The sequence below is a fragment of the Hetaerina americana genome, unplaced genomic scaffold (genome assembly GCF_022747635.1).
Source record: "Hetaerina americana unplaced genomic scaffold, ioHetAmer1.1.p SCAF_294, whole genome shotgun sequence".
In the NCBI taxonomy this organism is placed as follows: Eukaryota; Metazoa; Arthropoda; class Insecta; order Odonata; family Calopterygidae; genus Hetaerina; species Hetaerina americana.
In genome coordinates this window covers 193,433-217,500 of record NW_027286868.1, presented here as the reverse complement: position 1 = coordinate 217,500, position 24,068 = coordinate 193,433, and the positions used below count along the sequence as shown (strand labels likewise).

The 24,068-nt window shown below is 37.3% G+C and overlaps 1 protein-coding gene across 2 annotated transcripts in view; it reads left to right on the top strand.

The window, feature by feature from the left end:
* The window catches only part of LOC139689950 (maestro heat-like repeat-containing protein family member 1), a 122,877-nt gene that overhangs the window by 5,523 nt on the left and 93,286 nt on the right, over positions 1-24,068 (top strand). For both annotated transcript variants that reach the window (XM_071587098.1, XM_071587097.1), the window contains exons 4-7: positions 3,738-3,927; positions 14,595-14,746; positions 18,135-18,380; positions 20,616-20,694. In XM_071587098.1, coding sequence (XP_071443199.1) covers positions 3,738-3,927; positions 14,595-14,746; positions 18,135-18,380; positions 20,616-20,694 — 667 coding nt within the window. The remainder of the gene's footprint in view (positions 1-3,737; positions 3,928-14,594; positions 14,747-18,134; positions 18,381-20,615; positions 20,695-24,068) is intronic.

Genomic DNA, 24,068 nt, shown 5'->3' with positions numbered 1-24,068 from the left:
ATCAGTTAGAGGACATGATCGCGTGTGTTCCTGCAGGGAAACATTTGATAGTTAGGGGGGATTGGAATGCGATGGTAGGGGAAGGAAGAGATGGTGATCAGGTTGGGGACTACGGTTAAGGCACGAGGAATGACCGCGGGGAGAAAGCAGTTGAATTCTGCAGGAGACGGGTTATTTATCACCAACACTTGGTTTAGACACCACAAAAGACACAGGTATTCATGGAAAATGGCAGGTGACTCAGAAAGGTATTAGCTAGATTATATCCTGGTTAGACACAGGTTTAGAACTGTATCATAAATTCGCACAGCTTCCCGGGAGCGGATGCGGACTCTGACCACAATTTAGTTGTTATGAAATGAAGCGTCCGTTTCAAAAAGATAAGGCAGGGGCGGCGAGTTAGAAAATGGAATGTAAAAGCATTAAATGGTTTGAAAAGGAAAGAATACAAAGAGGCGGTAGAGGAAATCTTGGAGGATGGTAAAGATCTAAGTACAATCGAAGAAAAATGGGAAAGTTTCAAGTAAGGGTTATCAAATGCCGCAAAAGACACTATTGGAACTGTTAACGCTAAAAGGACTGGGAAACCTGGATCATGGATGTGATGATTGCAAAAATGGATGAGTAGAGAAAATGGAAGAATGTAAATACAGAATTAGGCAAAATGAAGTACAAAGAATTGAACAATAAATTGAGGCGGGCAACAAATAAAGCAAAAGAAGCATGGTGGAAGACAGTGCGAGGATATGGAAAGTCTGCAGAGGAAGGGACGCTGTACAGCACCTGTACAGCACCCTTCTTTATCAGGAAGTAAGAAAGGGAGATCAACGATAGCAGTTAGAGATAAGGCGGGTAAGGTAATAGTTGACGCAGGAAAGATCCAAGGGAGATGGAAGGAATATATAGAAGAACTGTATAGTAATGAGCTTAGACTAACAAAGTTAAGCATTGAAAAAGAATGTGACGTAGAGGAAGACAGCTTAGGTCCAGGCATACTAGACAATGAAATAGAAAGGGGATTAAGGGAGTTGAAACTAAATAAGGCCGTGGGATGGATAACATTCCTGCAGGACTATTGAAATGTTTAGGGGAATGTGGGAGGAAGAGGCTATATGGGCTGATCCATAGTATTTATGAGGAAGGAATCTGGCCAGAAGACTTAGTGAGATCAGTTTTAGTTCCTATTCTGAAAAAGGCAAAGGCTACATCATGTGAGGACTATAGGACAATAAGTTTGATATCCCACGCAGCTAAAGTTGTTCTCAGGACCATAAACAAAAGGATAGAGAGTAGGGCAAATGTTTACGTAGGGGATGATCAGTTTGGGTTTAGGAAGGGGAGAGGTACGCGTGATGCAATTGCAGTAATGAGATTATTAATTGAGAGGAATATAGAATTCAACCAGGAGGTATTTGCCAGTTTCGTAGATTTCGAAAAAGCGTTTGATAGAGTAAATTGGGAAAAACTAATGAGTATATTGCAGAAAATAGGAATAGATTGGAGGGAAAGGAGGCTAATCCGCAACCTGTACATGTCTCAGACTGCTCAGGTGCGGGTGGGAAACGGGGAGTCAGGATGGGCAGTGTTAGGAAGTGGTGTAAGGCAGGGTTGCCCCTTATCACCGTTGCTGTTCAACCTGTACGCAGAGGAAATGATCAAAGAGGCATGGGAAGAACTCAAGGTAGGAATGAAAGTGGGCGGGGAATTCGTAAAATCAGTTAGGTTTGCTGATGACCTAGCTTTAGTTTGTCAGTCAGCCAAGGGGCTGCAAGCATTGCTGAGTGAATTGGAAATTCAGTGCGACAGGTATGGGATGAGAATCAATATTAATAAAACAAAGGTTATGCGATTTTCTAGAAAGAAAAAGGCTAAGCTTCACATTAGAATAGGAGGGCAAAAACTAGAGCAGGTAGAACAGTTTACGTATCTCGAAAGTGTTTTGGACCAACAGGGTGAAAGTAGTAGGGACGTAAGGAGAAGAATTGCGCTTCGCAAAGAGGCTTCCACAAGGAGGAGGGAGTTGATGACGGGGACATTGAGTAAGGACCTTAAGAAAAGACTCGTAAAAACGTTGATATGGAGGCTGGCTATGTACGGCGCGGAAACGTGGTTATTGAAGCAGGAGGATAGACGTAGACTGGAGGCTTTTGAAATGAGGGTGTGGAGAAGAATGGAGAAGGTGAAATGGACCGAGAAGAAAACAAAGGAAGAAGTACTTGGTATGGTGGGCGAAGAGAGGGGTTTGTTGGGAGCAATCGTATGGAGGCAGGAAAAGTGGCTGAAGGGGGTATTGACCGGCAGCAATCGTATGGAGGCAGGGAAAAGTGGCTGAATGGGGTATTGACCGGCAGCAGGATGTTGAAGACTGTAATTGAGGGGAGAACTTTAGGCAAATGAGGAAAGGGAAGGAACAGGATAGGGATGTTGGACGGGATGAAGGGAGGAAGGAAGTACTCAGAGCTGAAGAGGGACCTGATGTAGAGTAGGATGTTGTGTTTTGCTAGGGGTCACAAATTATTTAATTAGTAATTATGTCCATCCAAAACCTACCTTAACCGGTAGATTACCTAATAATAATAATAATAATGAAGCACCCTTGGAAGTCCTTGGCAGTTAGGATTTTTAGTTTTCTCGTTGTTTCTTGCTTAATTATGTCCACATCTTCCCGGAGATGTTGTCTCATCACATTTTTGCATTTTGGGAATATGAAAAAGTCGCAGGTGGCAAGATCTGGCAAATAAGAATGGTGATTGAACTTTTTGCCAGAAACTGGTGAACAATCAATGCTGAATGTGCAGATGCATTGTCATTATAAAGGATCCATCTGGCATGTTTGGTTAAAATAGTGTGCCCTGTTGATTTTCGTAAATTAATTTCATCAACTATCATTCGGATGGTTTCTTTGATGATCAGTATGGACAAGGGACCGCACACGATCAATGTTGTCATCAACACAGGTGGTTGAAGGTCGTCCTGGCCTTGCATCGTCTGTGGCGTCGTATTGGCCATCTTTAAAACGCTTAATTCACTTGGAAACGGATGTTTTTTCTGAGTATTATCACCATAAACAGCTGTTAACATCTCAGTAATTTCTTGATAATTTTTACCACACTTCACCAAACAACTTGACCTTAATTCGTGGCTCTGTGATTTCGTCAATTTCCCTTTTCGACAAACAGTAAAAACAAGGACAAGAAAAACTAACATAACATGCACCATACGCACAGCTTGTCGATCCGCCAAGCACAGACACGGCTCATTGGGTCTCAGGTAACTGGCGCCGCTAGTGGGCAGGGCTATACGGCTGGTGCTATAGTCTGCGCCATGGCCGCCAGATTGCACCAGTTCGTGCATTTATTGTGCACACTACGTATGTCTTGCCATCTTAGATTGTGTTGTTGGCTTTCTCGGCCGTATTGATCAATAGTTTTCCATTTCATAATCCGTCTATGAAATTTTCTTTCCCTATTTCCATTTATATCTGTTTTTTTGAAGGGTTTGAAAACAATCATTGTCATCGTTTATTTATTTGCTCAAGTTAAATTTACTTTCAGAAGCCCATCATGCAATGTAATATAGAATATATATATATTTCAGAATGAATTGTTCCTCCAAGTATTGGAACAAAATATTCAAATCAACTGAGACCGACGGGTGTATGACGGCAGAAAAATATAGAAAATTGGTAGAATTACTTTACATAAAAATTATTTGTGCCATTGCCTATTGTTCGGTAGGTCATGGATGCCATGATGGGGAAGTTGGAGCCAGGGAACATCCCTCATCCATCCCTCCTGCACTGCCTTGGTGCCCTTGCTGCATCCAACGCTTTTGGAATGGTTCCTTTCATCCGAGGCACCCTGGGAACACTCCTGCCTTCTTTCTCTTCCCTCTCTGGGGATAAGCCGAAAATACTCTTCTGCCACTGTGAGTAGTACGACTCCAAATGATCCAAGTGCACTCAGCAGCCATAACCATGACAGGAAAAAGTGTGGAATTTCTCAAATTTAAAAAAATAGGGAAAAGAGCATGATTTTTTTTTAATTTCAGAAATCCAATGTGCCCTAAGTAATGTAATGTGGAAATCTGGAATCCCTGATGGGAACAATGTTCCTTTAAATTAAGAGACCAGTTGGTGTTTGGAGGCCATCGCACTCCGGCAAAAACAAGCTTTAATATAGCAAGATTATGGTGTGAAAATATATGATTTGCAGTTCCGATGTCCAGTGTATAATAAATCCGCTGTAACGTTGAATCCAACAGGAGGCAGGTGTTGGATTCTTGTCGTCCTGGTGTATACCAGGCGGCAGGATACCCCAGGTGATGCAGGCAGTGAAGGCGGCTGTCAGTAATACAGGCTGCTCCAAGCTACGCATTGTGGCTCATGTCGGGACAAACGACGCCTCGGAACGTGGATCTTGAGAGATCCTGCACTCCTTTTTAGGAGATGCACTCGGAGGTGAAACGAGTAAAGGCAGAGTTAAAAGTCCCAATTCAATTAAGTATATGCAGTATTATGCTGCATAAAGACCGCGGAAGGCTCGTTTGGAGCTGAATCGAGGGTTTAAATCAGAGATTGTTGGGATTTTGCCGGGAAATCGTAGTGGACTTCGTTGATCAGAGGCCTGTCCCCTCATCGTGTCGGGTACCCCTTAATCGCTCCGGGGTCCATTATACTGCCGAGGCATCACAGTTGGTTTTTGTCAGTTCAGATCAGGTTATGCCTCTGAAATTCCAAAAAAAAATAAAACAAACAAACACTTGGGTTAAAACAACACATAGACCCCCCTGATTCTAACACAGATGTTCTAAACAAGCTCGACGGCCAGATGTCCACTCTCAGAAGCAAATATAGCAGCAGTATTATAATAATCGCTTGTGATGCAAATCTCCCATGAATTGACTGGGCCACTTACCGCACATGAAAATCTGCCAAAAACAGATTCATGCCAAGAACTCCTTCATATATTCACAAAACACTCCTTAGAACAAATCGTTAAATCACCAACACGGGGCCAAAGCATACTAGATATCTTTGCGACTTCTACGCCCGAAATAATTACTAACATTTGAAATAATATACGGAAACAGTGACCATAAGGCTATTCTTGTAGATTTAAAAACTAAGTTCATCAAAATAAAAAAAGGCAAGCGTAAAATATACCTATACAGCAAGGCAAATTTTAACGGACTAAGAGAATATTTAAAGATAAAAATACCAGAATACAAGACAAAAACACTGACAACAAATACATTGAACACTTGGAATTATTTCTTAAATATTTTACGCGAAGGAATGAAGACGTACACCCCGTCCAAACTCAAATGCGACAGTAAGGAAACTAGATGGTACAACGGGGAAGTCAGATCGGCATTAAGAAGGCAAAGAAAGCTACAGTCAAATTTCAAAAAGAGTTTAAAAAGTGACGATATACTTTATATGAATACATCCAAACAGCAACTAAAAGAATGTCGTAGTAAGACGAAAAGTATTATTCCCACAGCACTACACTCTTTTAAATCTAAAATGCTAAGCGAATATCTTGAGGAAAATCCAAAGTCATTCTGGTCCTATGTTAGGGAAATACAGGGTAAACGTCCAACTGTTCATTCTTTGAAGACGGAAAATGGAGAAATCATTACAGATAGCGTGAGAAAGGCAAATATTTTAAACCATTTTTTCCAGAGCGTCTACAATAAAAACGCAAACGCACCAAATGATCCTCCACACCCACCCGGGGAACACATGAGCGATCTTACACTGACCAAGCAGGGAATAGTACATCTGCTCCGTAGTATCAAAGCACACAAGGCACCTGGTCCGGAAGAAATACCTGCTGAAATATTAAAGGAATTAGCTGAAGACATTGCCCCGTTTTTACACATTGTTTTTCTAAAATCAATATTCTCAGTGCCTCGCGACTGGAAGCTAGCCCATGTAACTCCCATTTATAAAAGCAGCGATAGGGATAAACCAACCAACTACCGACCCATTTCCTTAACATCGATCTCTTTGAAAATATTGGAACACATTATTGGCACTAACATCATGAGATTTCTTGATAGTAGGAAAATAGTAATCCACAACCAGCACGGATTTAGGAAAAGCAGATCTTGCGAAACACAACTTGGTCTCTTCAATCACGATATACTTAGATCGGGAGAAAACAACACACAAGTCGATGCAGTATTCCTGGATTTCAAAAAAGCCTTCGACAAAGTCCCACCCAATAAACTGTTAGGTAAATTTAAATACTATGGGATCAATGAGAAAATAAATAATTGGATTAGAGACTTCTTGTAAAATCTCAAACAAATAGTAGTCATAGATGGGTTGTGCTCAACGGATAGAGATGTAACTTCGGGCGTCCTCAGGGAAGTGTAATAGGGCCTCTTCTGTTCTTAATATACTTTAATGACTTCAGCGCACACGTTAGTAGCAATCTAAGGTTATTCGCTGATGACACGGTGGTGTTCAGGGAAATAAGGAGCCAACTAGATCGCGAGCTACTCTCTAGAGGCTTAGACAATATCTCGGAATGGTGCAATAAATGGGGATTAACACTTAATATAGATAAATGCACAGTTTGAAATTTTGGAACAAGGGAAGCGATGAACAGGATATAAATTACGAAATAGAGGGTTCAGTATTGACTACGGCCAATCAAGTTAAATATTTGGGGGTTGTTCTAACACCACACCTTTCATGGGGAGCACATATCAGGACAAAATGCGGATCGGCTTGAAAGAAACTTGGCTTCATAAAACGGGTGGTGGGGAAATGTAATGAAAAGTTTAAAGAGAGGTGTTATATTTCTCTAGTTAGACCTCATTTGGAATGTGCTGCAAGTATTTGGGATCCTTGGGAGAAAATTTGGCAAAAAGACTATAATAAAGTCCACAGAAAATCCCCTAGATTCGTTGAAAACTGTTATGACAAGAAAACAAGTGTGACAGGTCTCTTAGGGGATTTAGGCTGGGAACCACTTGAAGTGCGGAGAGAACAAGCGAGGCTTAGACCTTTAGAAAGGTTCAGAACAAACGAGTTTAAGTATGACACTGAAGGAATTATAATGGCCCCACACTACTCAGGTAGATCAGACCACAAAGATAAACTGAGGGAGATAGATTCCAGTACAGATAGATACAAAAATTCATTCTTTCCCGAGCAATCAGAAATCATAATAGTAAGACACCAAAGTCCCTTTAGAATAATTGAAAACGTTGAATTTACGAGTCGGAACAAAAGTAAAAATTGCAAAGATGTTAGGTATACTTTCAGGTGCATGTGTATGTTAGTTGGTAGTTAGAGTGTTTGCATGCGAGTGGGGTGCAAATTTTCTTCCATGAATGTATGGCATGTTTTTTGTGGATGTATGAATTTGTGATTTTTGCATGCGGTTTTTTTTGTGTTTTCTAAATTACGGTAGGTGTCCTAACACCCCCCCCCCCCCCCCACAAGCCCTTGCGGCGGCTTGCGGGGTATTAAGTAGATGTAGACATCGGATAAGGAGTTACAGAAAATAATTAGTGAAGTCATTGACTTTGAGCGTGGTTTTTAGCGTTGGGGAAATGTGGGCGCTGTAGCTAGGTGATCGGCGTAGATTGGAGCCTTTTGAAATGTGAGTGTGTAGAAGGGTAGAGAAGGTAACATGGACCAAAAGGAAAGCAAACGAGGAGGTACTAGGTATCGTGAGGGAGGAGAGGGGAAGTGCTTGTAGAAATTCAAAGGAGGCAGGAAAGATGGCTGTAGAATATTTAGATATGCAATGGGATGTTGAAGACTGTGACAGAGGGGAGACTGTCAGGAAAACGAGGAAGGGGCAGGATAGGATAGGGTTTTGTTATGGAAAGAAGGGAGCAAGGAAATATGCAAAATTGAAGATCAGTGGAATGAAGTTTTTGGTGCGGTGTTTTGTCTGGTAAAAAGAATTTAAAGAAGTATTTCCTGCATCTTTTCCAGTGAGAGTTATACCTCAGCCAATTTGTTTTCGAGAAATAAATGTGGAATGTCATCACTTACAATGACCAAAACATATGATACCAATTGTGAGGAACTATTGAGGTTGATGTACGGTAGATTACCGCAAATTAATTGTCTTGCCACCGGCTGAAAATCACCTTTTCTACGAGTGGTATCACTATTACAAATAATCGGGTTGAGGAGAATTGGAAAAAGGCTTAAACTTGGGTTTGGTTGTCATCTAGTGGTTGGTAGTCACTTGGACTGGGATAGTTTTCCACCGCTCTGGATAGTGAGGAGTGTGTGCTAGTCGCTGGATTCCATGATCATATACATCATCACCTTCCCGCAGGTCTTGAAAATGATAATGCATTATGTCAATCGTTACCGAAATATGAGGATGTGATTCTTTGACTACCATTGATTCCATTCGGTAAATAATTGCCCGACTCTAGTTTGCTTTTGTTCAAATAACAATGATATTATCACTGGAGAAACCGAATATTTTGTTTATCTATTTGATGATATGCATACCTCTACATTCAACATTGCTTCTATTATCAATAAATAAAATCTTCCTTCATACTTGAAGATTTTTCTACCATTGCCAGACGACCGACGTATGTTCGGCTTACTTGTGACTTTAAATTGGAATATTCTTCATTTTTACTAAAGTTACCTGATGAGCACGGTAGTCTAGCAACTAGAGCACTCTACTACTAACTGAAGGGTCCAGCTTCGTTTCCCGGAGAAGCCTCTGGATGCCCTCAGCTTCACCTAAGCTTTGCGATTTTTCATGTATCATGTCTTTCTGGAAAACCATGGATGGTAGAGGGGAAAGATCTGTCCCCCCAAACACTGCTGACCTGTATGCGTGAATTTCGTACGCCGTTGGGCTTAGTATTGGGTAGCTCTACCATCTCCTACAAAACCGGCCTTCGGGTTGATTACTGTGGTCGGTGGAAGTCAGACCAAAGTGAGAAGTTAATGAATTAAAATTTTCACTGCGAATCTTATTAATTATGCACCACGAAGCTCACCATTAGGTAACTGAAATTGATTAATATCAAGTATTGGCTTGTAATTATTATTTTTCTTAGAAACTCAACTTTGCATGAGTATAGCTTTTGCAAACGACCAAACTCATTAGCTTCTTTAAGATTTGTTTCTATCTCTCTCGGAAACTATCTTCGATTTCAATGATAGGTCTTTGAAACGCCAACGAAAAAATTCCCTTGCAATGGAACCATGAATATTTGCAGATTTTTAGTCATAAACTTTTGTTTTGCCGGTCAAAGATTTTTATTGATTTTTTTTTATTTATTTGGAATATTCTCAATTTCCACATCAAATACGAGATGCGTTCAAGATCAAAGATATCCTAATCAACTACTTTAATCAGCTAGTTGAAACTTTTGTTACATTCCAATATCAAATCCCTATTCCACATAGATGGACACGTTCTTCACAAAACATCGACTCCATGATACCATGTCGGCTGAGAGCGTTTCTGTAGAATTGCCTCCCTTTGGCCCGCGAGAAAAACCGTTAGGTCTGTTGGCCGAGGGTTCTTCAGGTTCGTTGTCACAGGAATGTCGTCCTTCTTTGAGGAGTTGAACCCACAAAGGCACATTTGATACACACCCAAAACACCATCATTAATATGACTACGTAAATGGACTATGTATTTCGATTGGTATTAAACCAAAAAAATCACTATAAATCGTCTATTTTACAACCGAAATTCATAGAGCTTGTCTCTTATTTCATCCCATATGATATGTAGCACCACTAACATGACACAATGAAAATGTTCTCATCCGTAGATCATGGATCTGTTTTGATATTTCCCAGAAAACGTTCCAATGGCTACCGTAGTGTCTTGTGTTTTCTGTTTGATTTAGTGTTGTAAAAAAAAATTATCTGAGCCTTGGACCCTTCAACGGAGTGAATTTCACAGTACATAAAAAAACCTATAATCATTTCGGACGTAACTACATTTATTACGACCGACGTAAAGCAACTGAAAGTCAAAATAACGATTTCTGTCACTTGTAGTGTCCAGATATGGTACAGAAATCCGAATTTCCTCGTTATTGAACAAGAATTGCTGTTGTTGTTGAAAAAATCGACTTATTTGTTATGCGGATTATATCTGAAGAAAAATATTTATTTCAAACACTATTTCTTACCAAGGGGTGAGATAAATATTATCTTCAGAGTAAAAACGTCGTGCAATACTTTTCAGGGATGTGCTTGGCATATGGAAATTCATATTTAATAGGCAATAAATTAATCAAAGTCGATCCAGGTTGTCAACATTAGTGGAAAAAATGTTGACGATTCCAATCTAATCTTCTTTAATCACACGAAATCTTCGGAAGGAAGTCTTGATTCAGTTATCTGGGAGTTGGATCGAATGATACTTGTGATTGAATCCAACGCGTCTGGTTCAAATTTGTTGTCAAACTGTTTTTGTGAGGTATGCGACTGCAAAGGGATATTATTTGAAACACTCAATCCCTCTAAAGAGAAGGTATAGTTGGAAGATTTTTTGGGAAGAGTCAACTTTTACCGTTACCCTCATATTATTATTGGTAATCTACTGGTCAAGGTTTTAAGTGGATACAAGCTGCCAATCGGTACAGCGGCAGTTAATGTCAATTTAAAGAATGGTCTACATTATCTGAATTATTTTGCATGCATATACAGGTATATACACTATACAGATGTATATATATATATATATATATATATATATATATATATATATATATATATATATATATATATATATATATATATATGTGTATATATATATATATATATATATGTATATAAATACGTTATATATATGTGTTATATATATATGTTACATATATATGTTATATATTTATGTTATATATATATATATGTTATATATATATAAGTATAAATATATATATATATATATATATATATATATATATATATATATATATATATATATATATATAAAGGAGAGTGTTTGTTTGTATGTATGTAATTTGTTTACTTTTTTGCTGTCATAGAAACAGCATTTTTCCAACTATGCCAGCAGGATACTTTTGCAAGAACACTATATTATTCAGAATTGCCGAGATATTATACGTGGAATACATCAAGGAAAGTCTTTTGTAGAAGAAAAATGGGCAACTTTGATCCTGAGAATGATATTTATTCATGTGACGCATTGGGCCGAGTCTACACAGTCCATCCTAACAACGCCGAATGTTATTTTTTAAGAATGCTTCTACATACCATTAGAGGACCTCGCTCATTTGCAGAATTAAGAACGGTAAACGAAGAAATATGTGAGACATTCAGAGAAGCTTGCCAGCATTTAGGGTTGCTAGAAGGAGATCAACACTGGGATGACTCATTGCGAGAGGCCAGTTTGATTTCTCTTCCAGGACAAATCCGAATTTTGTTTGCCATCATAATAACCTCCTGTAATCCATCTAACCCAAAAACATTATGGGAAAAATATAAAGAATCAATGAGTGAGGATATACTGGCTAACGTTCGAAGTGAAAATCCTACATTGGATATTACGTTTAACTCCGACATTTTTAATAAAACTTTGATTATTTTGGAGGAAAAGTGTATCACCATGGTTAACAAGACTTTAGTGGAACTCGGTCTTTTTGCACCTGTACAAGATCAACAGGGTGTATTTTATCCAGATTATATACGTGAAACTAGCTACAATGTCTTAGACTTAGAAGCATACGTCGCGGTTAAAAAGCCACTTCTTAATGAAGATCAGAAATTCGCGTACGAAACAATAACGGATCAAGTAGATAAACAAGAAGGAGGTATCATTTTTCTTGATGCTGCTGGTGGCACGGGAAAAACATTTTTAATTAATTTAGTTCTCGCTGAAATCAGGGTTCATGGAGAAATTGCTCTAGCCGTTGCATCTTCAGGTATTGCGGTGACATTAATGGAAGGAGGAAGAACAGCTCACTCCGCGGAAGGAAGCGTCCAGGCACAAGTTCTTATAGAATGTAAATTGATAGTATGGGATGAGTGTACGATGGCTCATAAAAAATCTCTTGAGGCCCTCAACGCAACACTTCAAGATCTTAGAGGAAACTGCAGTTTAATGGGAGGAGCTCTGGTACTCCTGTGTGGAGACTTCCATCAAACTCTGCCTGTCATTCCAAAATCGACTCCAGCCGATGAAATTTATGCCTGTTTAAAACATTCGTTCTATGGAATCATGTCCAAGAAATTAGCCTTAAACAAAACATGCGAATCCTCTTAAGAGATGGGAATGCTCAAAATTTTGCAAATAAACTTTTGGAGATTGGAGAAGATAGATTAGTTATTGAAGCATCTGGTATGATAAAATTGTCATCAGATTTATGTGTATCGGTGAAAACTGTCCGCGATATGATACAAGCAGTCTATCCCAACGTTAATCAAAATTATAAAAATTTAGAATGGTTGCTAGAAAGAGCCATTCTTGCTCCTAAGAACGATGATGTTAATGAAATTAACAAGGAGATACTAGCCATGCTGCCAGGAGACGTGATTGAATATAAATCGGTTGATACCGTAGTGGATGCTGACGAAGCCGTCAATTATCCAACGGAATTCCTAAATTCACTTGATCCAGCTGGATTGCCACAACATCGCCTTATACTTAAAGTAGGATCTCCAATCATTTTATTGCGAAATTTAGATCCACCAAAACTCTGCAATGGGACACGATTGTGTGTGACAAAATTAATGAAAAATATAATCAAGGCAGTCATTATAACTGGAAAAGGAAAAGGTGAAATAATTTTTATTCTACGGATACCTCTAATCCCAACTGATATTCCCTTCAACTTTAAAAGATTACAGTTTCCAGTCCGGGTAGCTTTTTCAATTACCATTAATAAATCACAGGGACAGTCTTTAAAGTTTTGTGGTGTTGATCTAAGATCGCCATGTTTTAGCCACGGGCAACTTTATGTTGCTTGCTCCAGAGTAGGTTCGCCTAAAAATTTATATATTCTTTCCCCTGGATATGAAACAAAAAATGTAGTTTATAAACAGGTGTTAAATAAAAAAGATTCTTAAATTTGTATGAAGTAATGTATTATTTTACTTTATAATTTGTTGTTTTTATTTATGTAGTATATTTATATTACTGTTTCTCCCTAACCCGTGCAAAGCCGGGTATTCAGCTAGTATATATATATATATACATATATATATATATATATATATATATATACATACATATATATATATATATATATATATATATATATATATATATATATATATACATATATATATACATACATATATATACATACATATATATATATATATATATATATATATATATATATATATATATATATATATATATATATATATATATATATATACATACATATATATACATACATATATATATATATATGTTATATATATATACATACATATATATACATACATATATATATATATATATGTTATATATATATATATATATATATATATATATATATATATATATATATATATATATATTATTATGTTATTATGATGAAGAATCTACCAGCTAAGTTAGGTTTTTGGATGGACACAACTACCATATAAATATTTTGTGACAAATGAAATTGATTCACAAGTGGAACAAAAACTGTGATATTTATTTATTTTATTTATTCATTATTAGTCCGAAAACAGCACATTTTGTCCTTTACATGGAACTATTAACAACGATAACAATGGTCACATTTACAAACACCCAAGCCCTAGATGGAGGGAAACTCACCCAGGCGGGAATCGAACCTGCGACCCTTGGAATGGCAGACGAGGACGTTACCCCGCCGCCACCGGGGTCGGCCATATGATATGATATGATATGATATGATATGATCATCGATTGACGATTAATGGCCTAGCTAAACAATTTGTTAAACTTGGAATCACTACTGTCTACAATATTGTCGCGGATAACCTCGGATACCACAAATTGTGAGCAAGGTGGGTACCGAAAATGCTTACCGACCACCACAAAGAGCAAAGAATGTCTAGTCGACGAGAGTTTTTGGGCCTTCCACCCCCACCGTACAGTCCTAACCTTGGGCCTAGCGACTACTTCCTCTTCTTGCACTTGAAATAGTGGCTCGGAGGACAACTTTTCGAAACTGAAGAGCAACTCTTGGTTCAACTCTCAGGCGGCGAGTTTCTACACAGAGGGGTTAAAGAAGCTGGTACAGCGGTACAAAAAATGCTTAGAAGTGAACGGTGATTATGTAGAGAAGTGAAGTAGGTTTGTAGCTCACTATTAGTACCAATAAAATGTGTTTCATGAGAGTATATTTTTTCCTGTCACCAAACAGCCCGTAATTTATGATCATGCCTCGTATATCTCAATTAGATGCCGTAGTGAATGTACCTATAGTTATAATTATGTTCCTTTTTTGTATTATTTTAAATATTCATTTTAACTAAAAATTTGAAAAAATTTATTTTATTAAGTGAGCCTGGCTGGTAATCACTCCCTGCCATGCACCCTAGGGGTGTTTCTCAGGGTTCTATCTGGATAGATAGAATGATCCTAAATGTATGATTAATGCAATTAAATGTCTGTTCTCTGCAGTGATCCGTTGTTTTGCTGAGGCTATAGAGGAGTACATGAACAACATGGACAGAGCGCCAGATCCTTTAGTCACCCGTGATGCTTTCTCAACAGAAATGACTGTAGCATATGATCATCTTTCCTCTACATGGATACATTCTAGAGATCCTCAGGTATGAAAAATAATGGTTCTACCATGGTGAGCTGCCAATAATGCCAAGTTTACTAATTGATTTGAAATTTTGTTCCTGGCCATAGTTGGTTCCAACTATTTTATTGTTAAAAACCTTTGGTTTCTATTTTTCAGCCAAATATTAGTGTGAAATCTTGCAGTCCCTTAAAGATTACATATGACTATCGGTAGATGCCATCAGTTGTGTATTTTTCAAAGAATGTGATTATAAGTTTGACTATTCTATGTTCATACTGTAAAATGAATTGTAGACAAATATAGAATCAACAGTGAAGTGAAGAAGATTCATCAACTTTATTCTGTTTCACCTACAAAAGAATTTAAATGAACGGTAACTATGGCTGAATGAGTAATATAGGAAGTATCGACCCCAGTCGTACGGTTAATAGTGGGCAAAAGATATGGTGAGGGAAATTTAGAGAGGCAAAATAAATAAAATAATCAAATGATGTAGGGAGGTTAGAACAGAACAAGCAATTAAACCAAAATATGATAAAAATACTCAGGCCAAGGTGTACTAGATAGCATTGACCCTCGCCCCTATCAAGTGCTTACCCAGACAGCGCTTACGAGAGATTTCTATATTTGTCAGAGGCCCACCAATCGCAGGTAATAAAATAAATTCTAATTAATCTGGCACTCTCTAGCTTGGATGTACTAAATAGCATTGATCCTTGCTAGAATCTCAAACACTTACACAACCAGGGCTTACAGGTGATTTCTCTCTGCACCAGTGGCCCGCCAAACACTCTCTTGCTTGGTTATGCTCAATGCCTTAACCCTCTCAAATCTCACTCACAGGTCTTCTGTGAAATCTCTTCCGACGTTAGTTCTATAACTTGCACTTAGGGAAAGGTAAGGGATGTACCCAGAGGCCGACATGGTGTTTTGACTGCCAAGCAGTTCTCTTCAGAGACGGAATGATGCCACCTTGTGTGTGGTGTCTTTTATATACTATGTGTATTATAACGGTTAAAAGTAGGGGGGTGGGAGTTGTTGCAAAACGACGGGTGGAAGGGGAAGGTGTATGGAATGGTCATGTTGGGGATTTTGTTATTTTGGGGGAAAAGGGGGAATGGGTTGGGAAGCTATTGTGCAGTTATGGTCAAATATGTATGAGAAGCCTAGTCATTAATGGTAATTTTTTGAGTGGGGTAATTCCTGTGTTTGGCTAAGGAGAATAAGGATGATGACATGGGGCCCTGGTTATAGTTAAGGAGTTTATTTTTGGAGCAGTGGATGTGGATGCTTTCATGGTAGTCTAATAAGTGGTTCGGTACTGTGCTAATGAGTTTTTAAATTATTCAAATCAATGTTGTGCGAGTGTTGATGCATATGTGCTGCTACTGCCAATCTTTCAGTATGAGCTAGTCTGTAGCGAGCCATGTATTCTTTAAACCGTGTGAGAATATTTCTATGTTTGTTCAAGGTACAATTGGTTACATTTGGGACAACTTTTCTTGTATGTGCCTGATTTTTGGAGTAAATCAATGGCATCTTTTGGGTTTCCCACAAGTGTTTTGAGTTTGTTGTTGGTGATTAATATAGGTTTTCTGCTATATTTTTTGAAAATTGGAGCAAGTCCTTTAGTCAGTGTGGGATAGAAAGATAATTTTAGATATTTCTTTTCATCAGTGGATAATAATGTGGTGCTGTCTTGTGTTGGTTTTTTTCTGTTCTTGTTTCTTGAGGATCTTATCGATGATGTTTGGGTTGTAACCATTTATAGCGGCGGTTCGTTTTATGTATTCCAATTCTGATTGAAATTTTGCTTTGCTCAGTAGGACGTTAACGAACGTGGACTAGGGAATGAAATGCCACGTGTTTGTGTGTATCGTGTTCAAAAGACAACTAATGTATGTAGTTGTTGGTATGTTTGGTTTTTCTGTAAATATAGAAGGAAAGTTCATTTGTATTAGTCTGGTTTACTCTGATATCTAGGAACGGGAGGGATTGATTGGTTTATATTTCATAGTTGAAGTTAATGGTAGGGTATTGGCTACTGAGTTTTTCCAAGAAGTGTTCTAGAGGACCTTGGGTGGTATCATAAATTGCAAAAATATCATCGACGTATCTTAGCCAAGTGGCAGGGAAATAGTCAAAAGTGGCTTTATAGTTATCTTCAAATTTGGTCATGAACATGTTTGCAAGGAAAGGGGAAAGTGAATTGCCCTTTCTAGTGCCAAAATTTTGCTAGTATACCTTTTTGTTAAGAGTGAAGTAGTTTTGATTCATAACCAGATTTGTCAATAGCACATATGTACTCTCTGATAATTTTGTTGGGAATATGTTTGATATGGAGCCAATCTTCCAAGAAGGTTATTGTGTCTTGGATAGGAACACTCGGGAATAAGGACTCGACATCAAAGAAAACTAAGATATGGAAGTCTTATAGTGTGATATGTATGATAATATGAATGAAATTGACTGTTTTTAACATTCCATGTACTCTGAAATTCAATGCTGGTGAACTGTTGATTGAGTCATTGCGAAATATTGTATGTGGGAGAGTTGATGATGGAATGATGTGATGCATGGGACAATCTTTTTGTGTACTTTGGGAAGGCCATAAATGCATGAGAGGATTGGATAAGATGTGTCAATAAGGAGCTGGCAATTGGCAATTGCGGATTTTGTATCTTGGACCATTTTGTTGGTGATTTTGGTGGAGGCATTGGTGTATGATCCATTCTCAATGAGTGTGTGCATTTTTTGAGAGTAGGTGTCCTTGTCTATAATAACACATGCATATCCTTTGTAAGACTTCAAGTAGAAGCAATCATGGTTTCGGAGGGAGCTTATAAGGTTTTCCGGCCCCGGTGGCGGCAGGGTAATGCCCTCGCCTACCAACCCAGAGGTCGTGGGTTCGATTCCCGCCTCGGTGGATTTTCCTCCATCTAGGGCTTGATTGTATGTGATTGTCTTCAATGTAATGTCTGTAATGTAAGGGTTAGGTTGATGAAGGGGCTATAGGTCTCAACCTTGCCCAAATAAGTAGATAAATAAATACATAAATAAATAAATGGGTGAAGTAGTGAGAATCCTTTTTTTTTGTTGGATGGATTTTAGTAAGGTTGGATTTGATGATGCTTTTGCAGTTTTTGTGGACTTGGTTCCTCAAATGAATATCCTAGAATTTAATGGAATGTTCTGCCTGGGAAGTGAGGTCTTAATAACCAGTATTACCTTATTTATTTAACAGAAGCAAAACTTACTCTTATAAAATGCAACCTGTACATTTTATGGGACTGCACTTTGGCTATTTTGTCATTTAAAGATAAATACAATAGTTGATTGTATGTTTTGTTTTCCTTTTTCTAAAAGAATATAAATTTTTTTGCTTATGTGGAATGCTCATTTCCGTCCAGGTATGTCGAGCCACACTTAATGCGGTTGGACCACTTCTTCCGCTGTTGTCCAAGTTCAAGTCTGCAGAGCAGTTGCCCATATTGGCCGCTGTGTTACTGGCCTTGTATAGGCAGAAGCAGCACCACTCAGACCCCCTGGCAATAACCACCTGCCTTTGTCATTTGCTGGAAGTGGCATTATGCCTCCCTCAGAGTGCTCTACCTGACCCATTACCTGAGCAGTTGCTCAAAGCAGCATTTGATCAGGTGAGTCGTCAGCATTCCCTGTCCTCTTATTGTTTTATTATGTGCAAAACAGTGGCAAACAATCTGACAAAATGACATTAGGGGAATTTGTAAAACTTAAATTGGGTAAATCCTGTGAAAGTTTGAGGGCAGGAAAATATTTGCGCTCTTATGGCTTGAAATTGTGATTTGGTTTAAAGAAAATATCATCATGAAATGTATGGTTGTAGCTGATGAGTTCTGAGGAGTAATCCTTTGGATAAATTGGCAAAAGTTGCAATCATTTACATAATGTACAACACAGTAAAATCCTACTGAGGGAAATAAGAACTTGATTGAAATGGATTTCATTTCATTCCCTCTGGCCTCTTTTATTCCTTTATACGAGGGTAATCCCAGAAGTACCCAGCCTAACAAAGAAAACAAAAGTGGTGGAAAAAATGTATTTATCTTTCAACATAACTTAGTTTCAAATCTATGCACTTTTCCCAGGATTGTTAAATAAGTTAGATACCCTTTATAATAATAAGAACTGTCTTGCTCCTCAAAATAGCCACTAAATGCCAACATCACTTCTTCGCAGTTGGAAAATCTTTGACCACCGAGCCAATTCCTCAAGTTTGCGAATAGAAAATAATCCGAGGGGGCTAAATCTGGGAAATGAGGCACATTAGGTAGCAATTCAAATTATAATTCACGAATTTTAGCCATTACAATAATGGATTTGTGAGCTGGTGCATTATATGGATGAAACAACCCTTTCTTCTTAGCCAAATGCGGCCGCTTTTGTTTGATTTCTTCGTTCAAACATTGAAATAAATTTGCATAATACTCGCCATTGATAATTCTTCCTTTTTCAAGATAGTCAATGAAAATTATTCCAAGTGCATCCCAAAAAACTGAATTCATGACCTTGCCTGCAGATGAAACGGTCTTTGCCTTTTTTTGAGGCGGTTCTCCCTTTTGAATCTATTGTTTTGATTGTTCTTTTGTCTCGGGTGTAAAGTAATGGACCCATGTTTCATCCATGGTTATGAAACGGCGTGAAAAGCCTGCTTTGTTGCTGTGAAACTATGCTAAACACTCATTTAAAACATCTTCACGACACTGATTTCGCTCTAGTGTGAGAAAACGCAGCACCCATCTTGCACACAGCTTTCTCATGGCCAAATTTTCAGTTAATATGCGATTTACTGCACTTTTTGAAATGCTTACTACATCTGCTAGCTCGCGCACTTTCAGTCGACGTTCCTCCAGTATCACTTAGTGGATTTTCTTCTTCGTTTCTGGAGTCGTCACCTCATTTGTTCCACCAATGCAATCCTCATCTTGACAGCTCGTATGGCCTCGTTTAAACTCTGCTACCCAACATGTTACTGTTGTAAACAAAGGAGCAGACTCACCCAGTGTAGATTCCAGTTCAGCTTTTATATTGGTTGGGCTGAGGCCTTTCAAATAAAAGTATTGTACCACATGGCGATGATTGATTTTCTCCATTGTCACAAATTTACTCCAAACGTTCACTATTGATGGCTTCCAAACAAATACTAAACAACGTGGCGTCTTCCAACTTGAAACATATGCTTTATAGATTGTGTACTTTTTAATACAGTATTATTTTTCAAACAACTACCGCCATCTCTAGATCAGGCCGGGTACTCATGGGACCACCCTCCTATTAGAGCTTCATGTTATGTCATAACGTCAATGAGGGTGGTTCACTTATTCAGTAAAATGTTTGCACATGAGAAGAATGTTTTTCTGGATACTCGCAATTTGGCAATAGGTTCACTTCCTTCACTTCTTCCCATGTGACAGAAATTTCCTCAGGTTGGTTCCAATAATATTTCTGATGAAACATCTTATTTACTTTTATTTAATGAGCAGATGAGGGATGATCAATGCCTGATTGTCATAGAGAGAGAAATTGGCAGTCATATCTCTGAAGCTCCCCTCTTGGCCTTTTTTGAAATTATTTTGATTTAAAAAAATTCCTATCTCGTTCTCATTGATTTTAGGTTTGGCATTGTTTCTGCTTTGCAATGACCTTTATGCCAACCGTGTTGATGTCATAGCCTCCAGAATATTTTTCTGCTTATCTTTTATGGTCCTCTCAAATTTCCTTTACTAGTATTGCTACTTGAAGACAAAATTTTCCTTACATTCCTTATTTTTTAATCCAAAAATGCTCTTTGTGTACTTAGCAGTGTTCTATTTAATGCTTAAGTTACATTATATCTTTGTTTTTTTCTCTAGGTTTCTGTGGCCCCAGACATATCTCATCCTCAACTTGCAAAAAATCACTATGAAGCTCTGAAGTGTATACAAGTATTAGGTAATTATGTTTTGAGAGTGATAATGAAAACAATATGAATCTTACCTGATCAAGTTTTATTGTAGTGGGGCTTAATAGCCCAATGTAATATGGGAATGGGAAGTTTTGGTTCGCATAAATTATTTTTCTGTAAAATAATTTTGATTCATTGATTGAGATGGTAATGGTAAGTTTCTTATGGCCTGCTTGGCATTACATTTCTCATGACTTATAAATGTTTTTTCTATTCTTTGGCGTATGTATTTCTCAACGTAGGGTAATCAGCAAGATTCGTTGCTGTATTTGTTTGGTTTGTGCAACAATATTCTATGCGTCTTTGTGACCTGCTTAGTATCAAATTTCCTGCGACTTATTAATGCCATGTCAGTCATTAAGTCAAATATTATTCATGAAGTGGTGTAATCAATGCATTTAATTGCAGTATTTGCTTTGGTTGCATCATGAAATTTTCTTTATTTTCATTTAGAAATTCTTTTTTTACTCTAATGTTACCTTAGTGTGTGAACTGGTAATTGCTTACCTGAATGAATTAATCATTATGTGTCCATGGGATGGGATGGGACACATGAGATCACGCAACACCCATTTCATGTTTCACCAACAGACTTTCGATTAACAGACAGGCAAAAAACTGATCCCCTGAATTTCATTATTGTGAGGTTTTATTTTACTTGCCTTTCAATTGAATTTGTGAGAGAAAGGTACTGAAATACACATCATAAACATTCCCTATGTGATGAAGTTAATTGCTCATTAATGGTCCAGTAAAATTGGTTTTCTCAATTAGAAGATGGGAGATGATGATTATTATAGTTGGCATTATAAGGTAATTCAATGTAATCAGTTAAAGTTAATCTTGATGAAAGAAATCCATTTCTTGGAGGAATACTTCAAATTCTATGGATAGTATAATAATAATAATAATAATAATAATAATAATAATACTTTATTCATTTTAAAAATGGTACAACCATATTAAATGTCGTCAGTATAAGTATTATTTAACATATAAACATACTTTCTTAAATGTGATGAAGATTGTCACAAAAGAATTCATCCAATGAGTAAAGTGGGTGAGCAAGTAACCAGGTATATACCCTATTCTTGAAACTCTGGATACCATCTGATTTCAACTGAGTAGGCAGATAGTTATACAGTCGTATGTTCATATTGTGAAATGTGTTGTAAGTTGATGACAATCTACAATAAGTAGTATTTAGATTCGATTTACCTCTTGTGGAATAGTTATGGAGGTTGGATCTTAATTGGTAAGTTTCTAGATTAACTTTCACATGAATCAGAGCCTTAAAGATATACAAACAAAATACAGTCATGATTCTATACCTAATAAAAAAAGGTTTGCAGGAATCATGTGGTGGTATATTAGCAAGAGAGCGAATAGCTCTCTTTTGCAGTAGCAAAATTTGTTTAACATGAGGGGAATGACCCCATAACTCAACACCATAATTCAAATGACATTGAAAGAAGGCATGGTAAAGTGTTAAACGATACTCATTTGAAATGATAAAGTTGAGCTTTCTTAACATATAAACAGCTTTACTAAGTTTATTACAGGTCTGACTGATGTGAGTCTCCCAATTAAGTTTTGTATCAATATAAATTCCTAGTATTTTAGCAGTTTCAATATCAGTTATTTTTGATTTAAGACTGCACACAATATGCTGAGTTTTGTTAGTATTTAATTGTAAATGATTAACATCAAACCATTCCTTAGCCTGTTTTTGGGTAGCGCTAGATCGTAACTTTGCATCTTCTGGATGTTGACACTTTTGCACAAAAGTAGTGTCATCAGCATATAAAACAGATCTAGGTTTCATATTACAGGGCAAATCATTAATCATGATAATGAAAAGTACTGGGCCAAGCACAGAGCCCTGTGGTACACCACATTTTACTTTAAGAGCTGCAGACCGACAGCCATCAAGTTCAACCAATTGGTGGCGATCATCCAAATATGACTTCATTAGTTTCAGTGCAACTCCCTTAATACCATAATATTCTAGCTTTGTTAGTAATATTGAATGATTAACACAGTCGAAGGCCTTACTAAGATCACATAGTGTCACTGAGACTGATTCCTTTTCTTCAAATGCATTAATGACATAATTAACTATGGACTCTACTGCCAAAATTGTAGATTTCCCAGATCGAAAGCCGTACTGGGATTTGGAAAAGAGATTATTTAACTCAAAAAAATTACATATTTGATCTTTCATAATAGCTTCAAAAATTTTACCAAAAACGGGGACTATGGAAATGGGGCGGTAGTTAGCTAAATCATCTTTATCACCTTTCTTATAGACAGGTACTGTTTTGGAATATTTTAGAGCTGTTGGAAAATCTCCTGTCTCAAAACATAAATTGACTAACATTGCTAATGGTTCCGCAATGAGCACAATAATGTCCTTTATTAGGGAGTTAGAAAGACCATAAATATCCTTACTGTTGGATTTTTAAAATTTTTTAACAGTCGATATAATATCAAGTGGAGTAACAAAATTCCATTTAAAATTTAAATTATTCGGAGGAAGATTTTGCAGCATATTACCAATATTGGCAGCATCAACTTTTTGAGAGAACAAATTGTCTTCAACAGCTTTTAAGAAAAAATTATTTACAGCATCTGGGGTGAAAGGAAGATTTTCTTTTCCATTACCATGACCAACTTCTTGATTGATTACACTCCATGCTGCCTTTTGTTTATTTTTTGCATTCAATATAAAATCCTTGTAAGCATTATTTTTTGCACACCTAACTAAATTATAATAATCTCTTTTGTATTTCAAGTAGGCCTCTTTGTCATGCCGGCTTCCACTGGTTTTGTAAGAGTGGTAGTAACTAAGTAAATCATTTCTAAGAGCTAATAACTCCCCAGTATACCAGAGATTTTTTTTATTTTTAGTGGGGATAGAGTTTAGAATTTTTTTAGGAAAGCATTGCTCAAAAATGCCTAGGAAATTACCTAAAAAACTTGAAAAACATGTTTGTTCTACAGAGTCTGTGCAAAAACCATGCCAATCGATAAAAGATAGAAGCAGTTGGAAACTCTCTAAACCTTCTATTGTTATGGGCCTCACGATTATGGTTTTACCTCTATTTGGATATATCTTTTGAGTTATTTGAGTATTAAAAGTGAAGCTTATACCTTGATGGTCAGATAGGAGATAGTCAATGACACTTATACTGTACAGTTCAGGACCATAATTGGTAATTACATTATCTAGGCAGGCAGAAAGTCGAGTAGGCTGTTTGTTTGCCCAGTATAAATTATAAGAAAGCAAAAGATTTTCAAGAACCTGACAATCACTAGTTTTTAGTGTTATGTCAATGTTGAGATCTCCACAAATTATGAT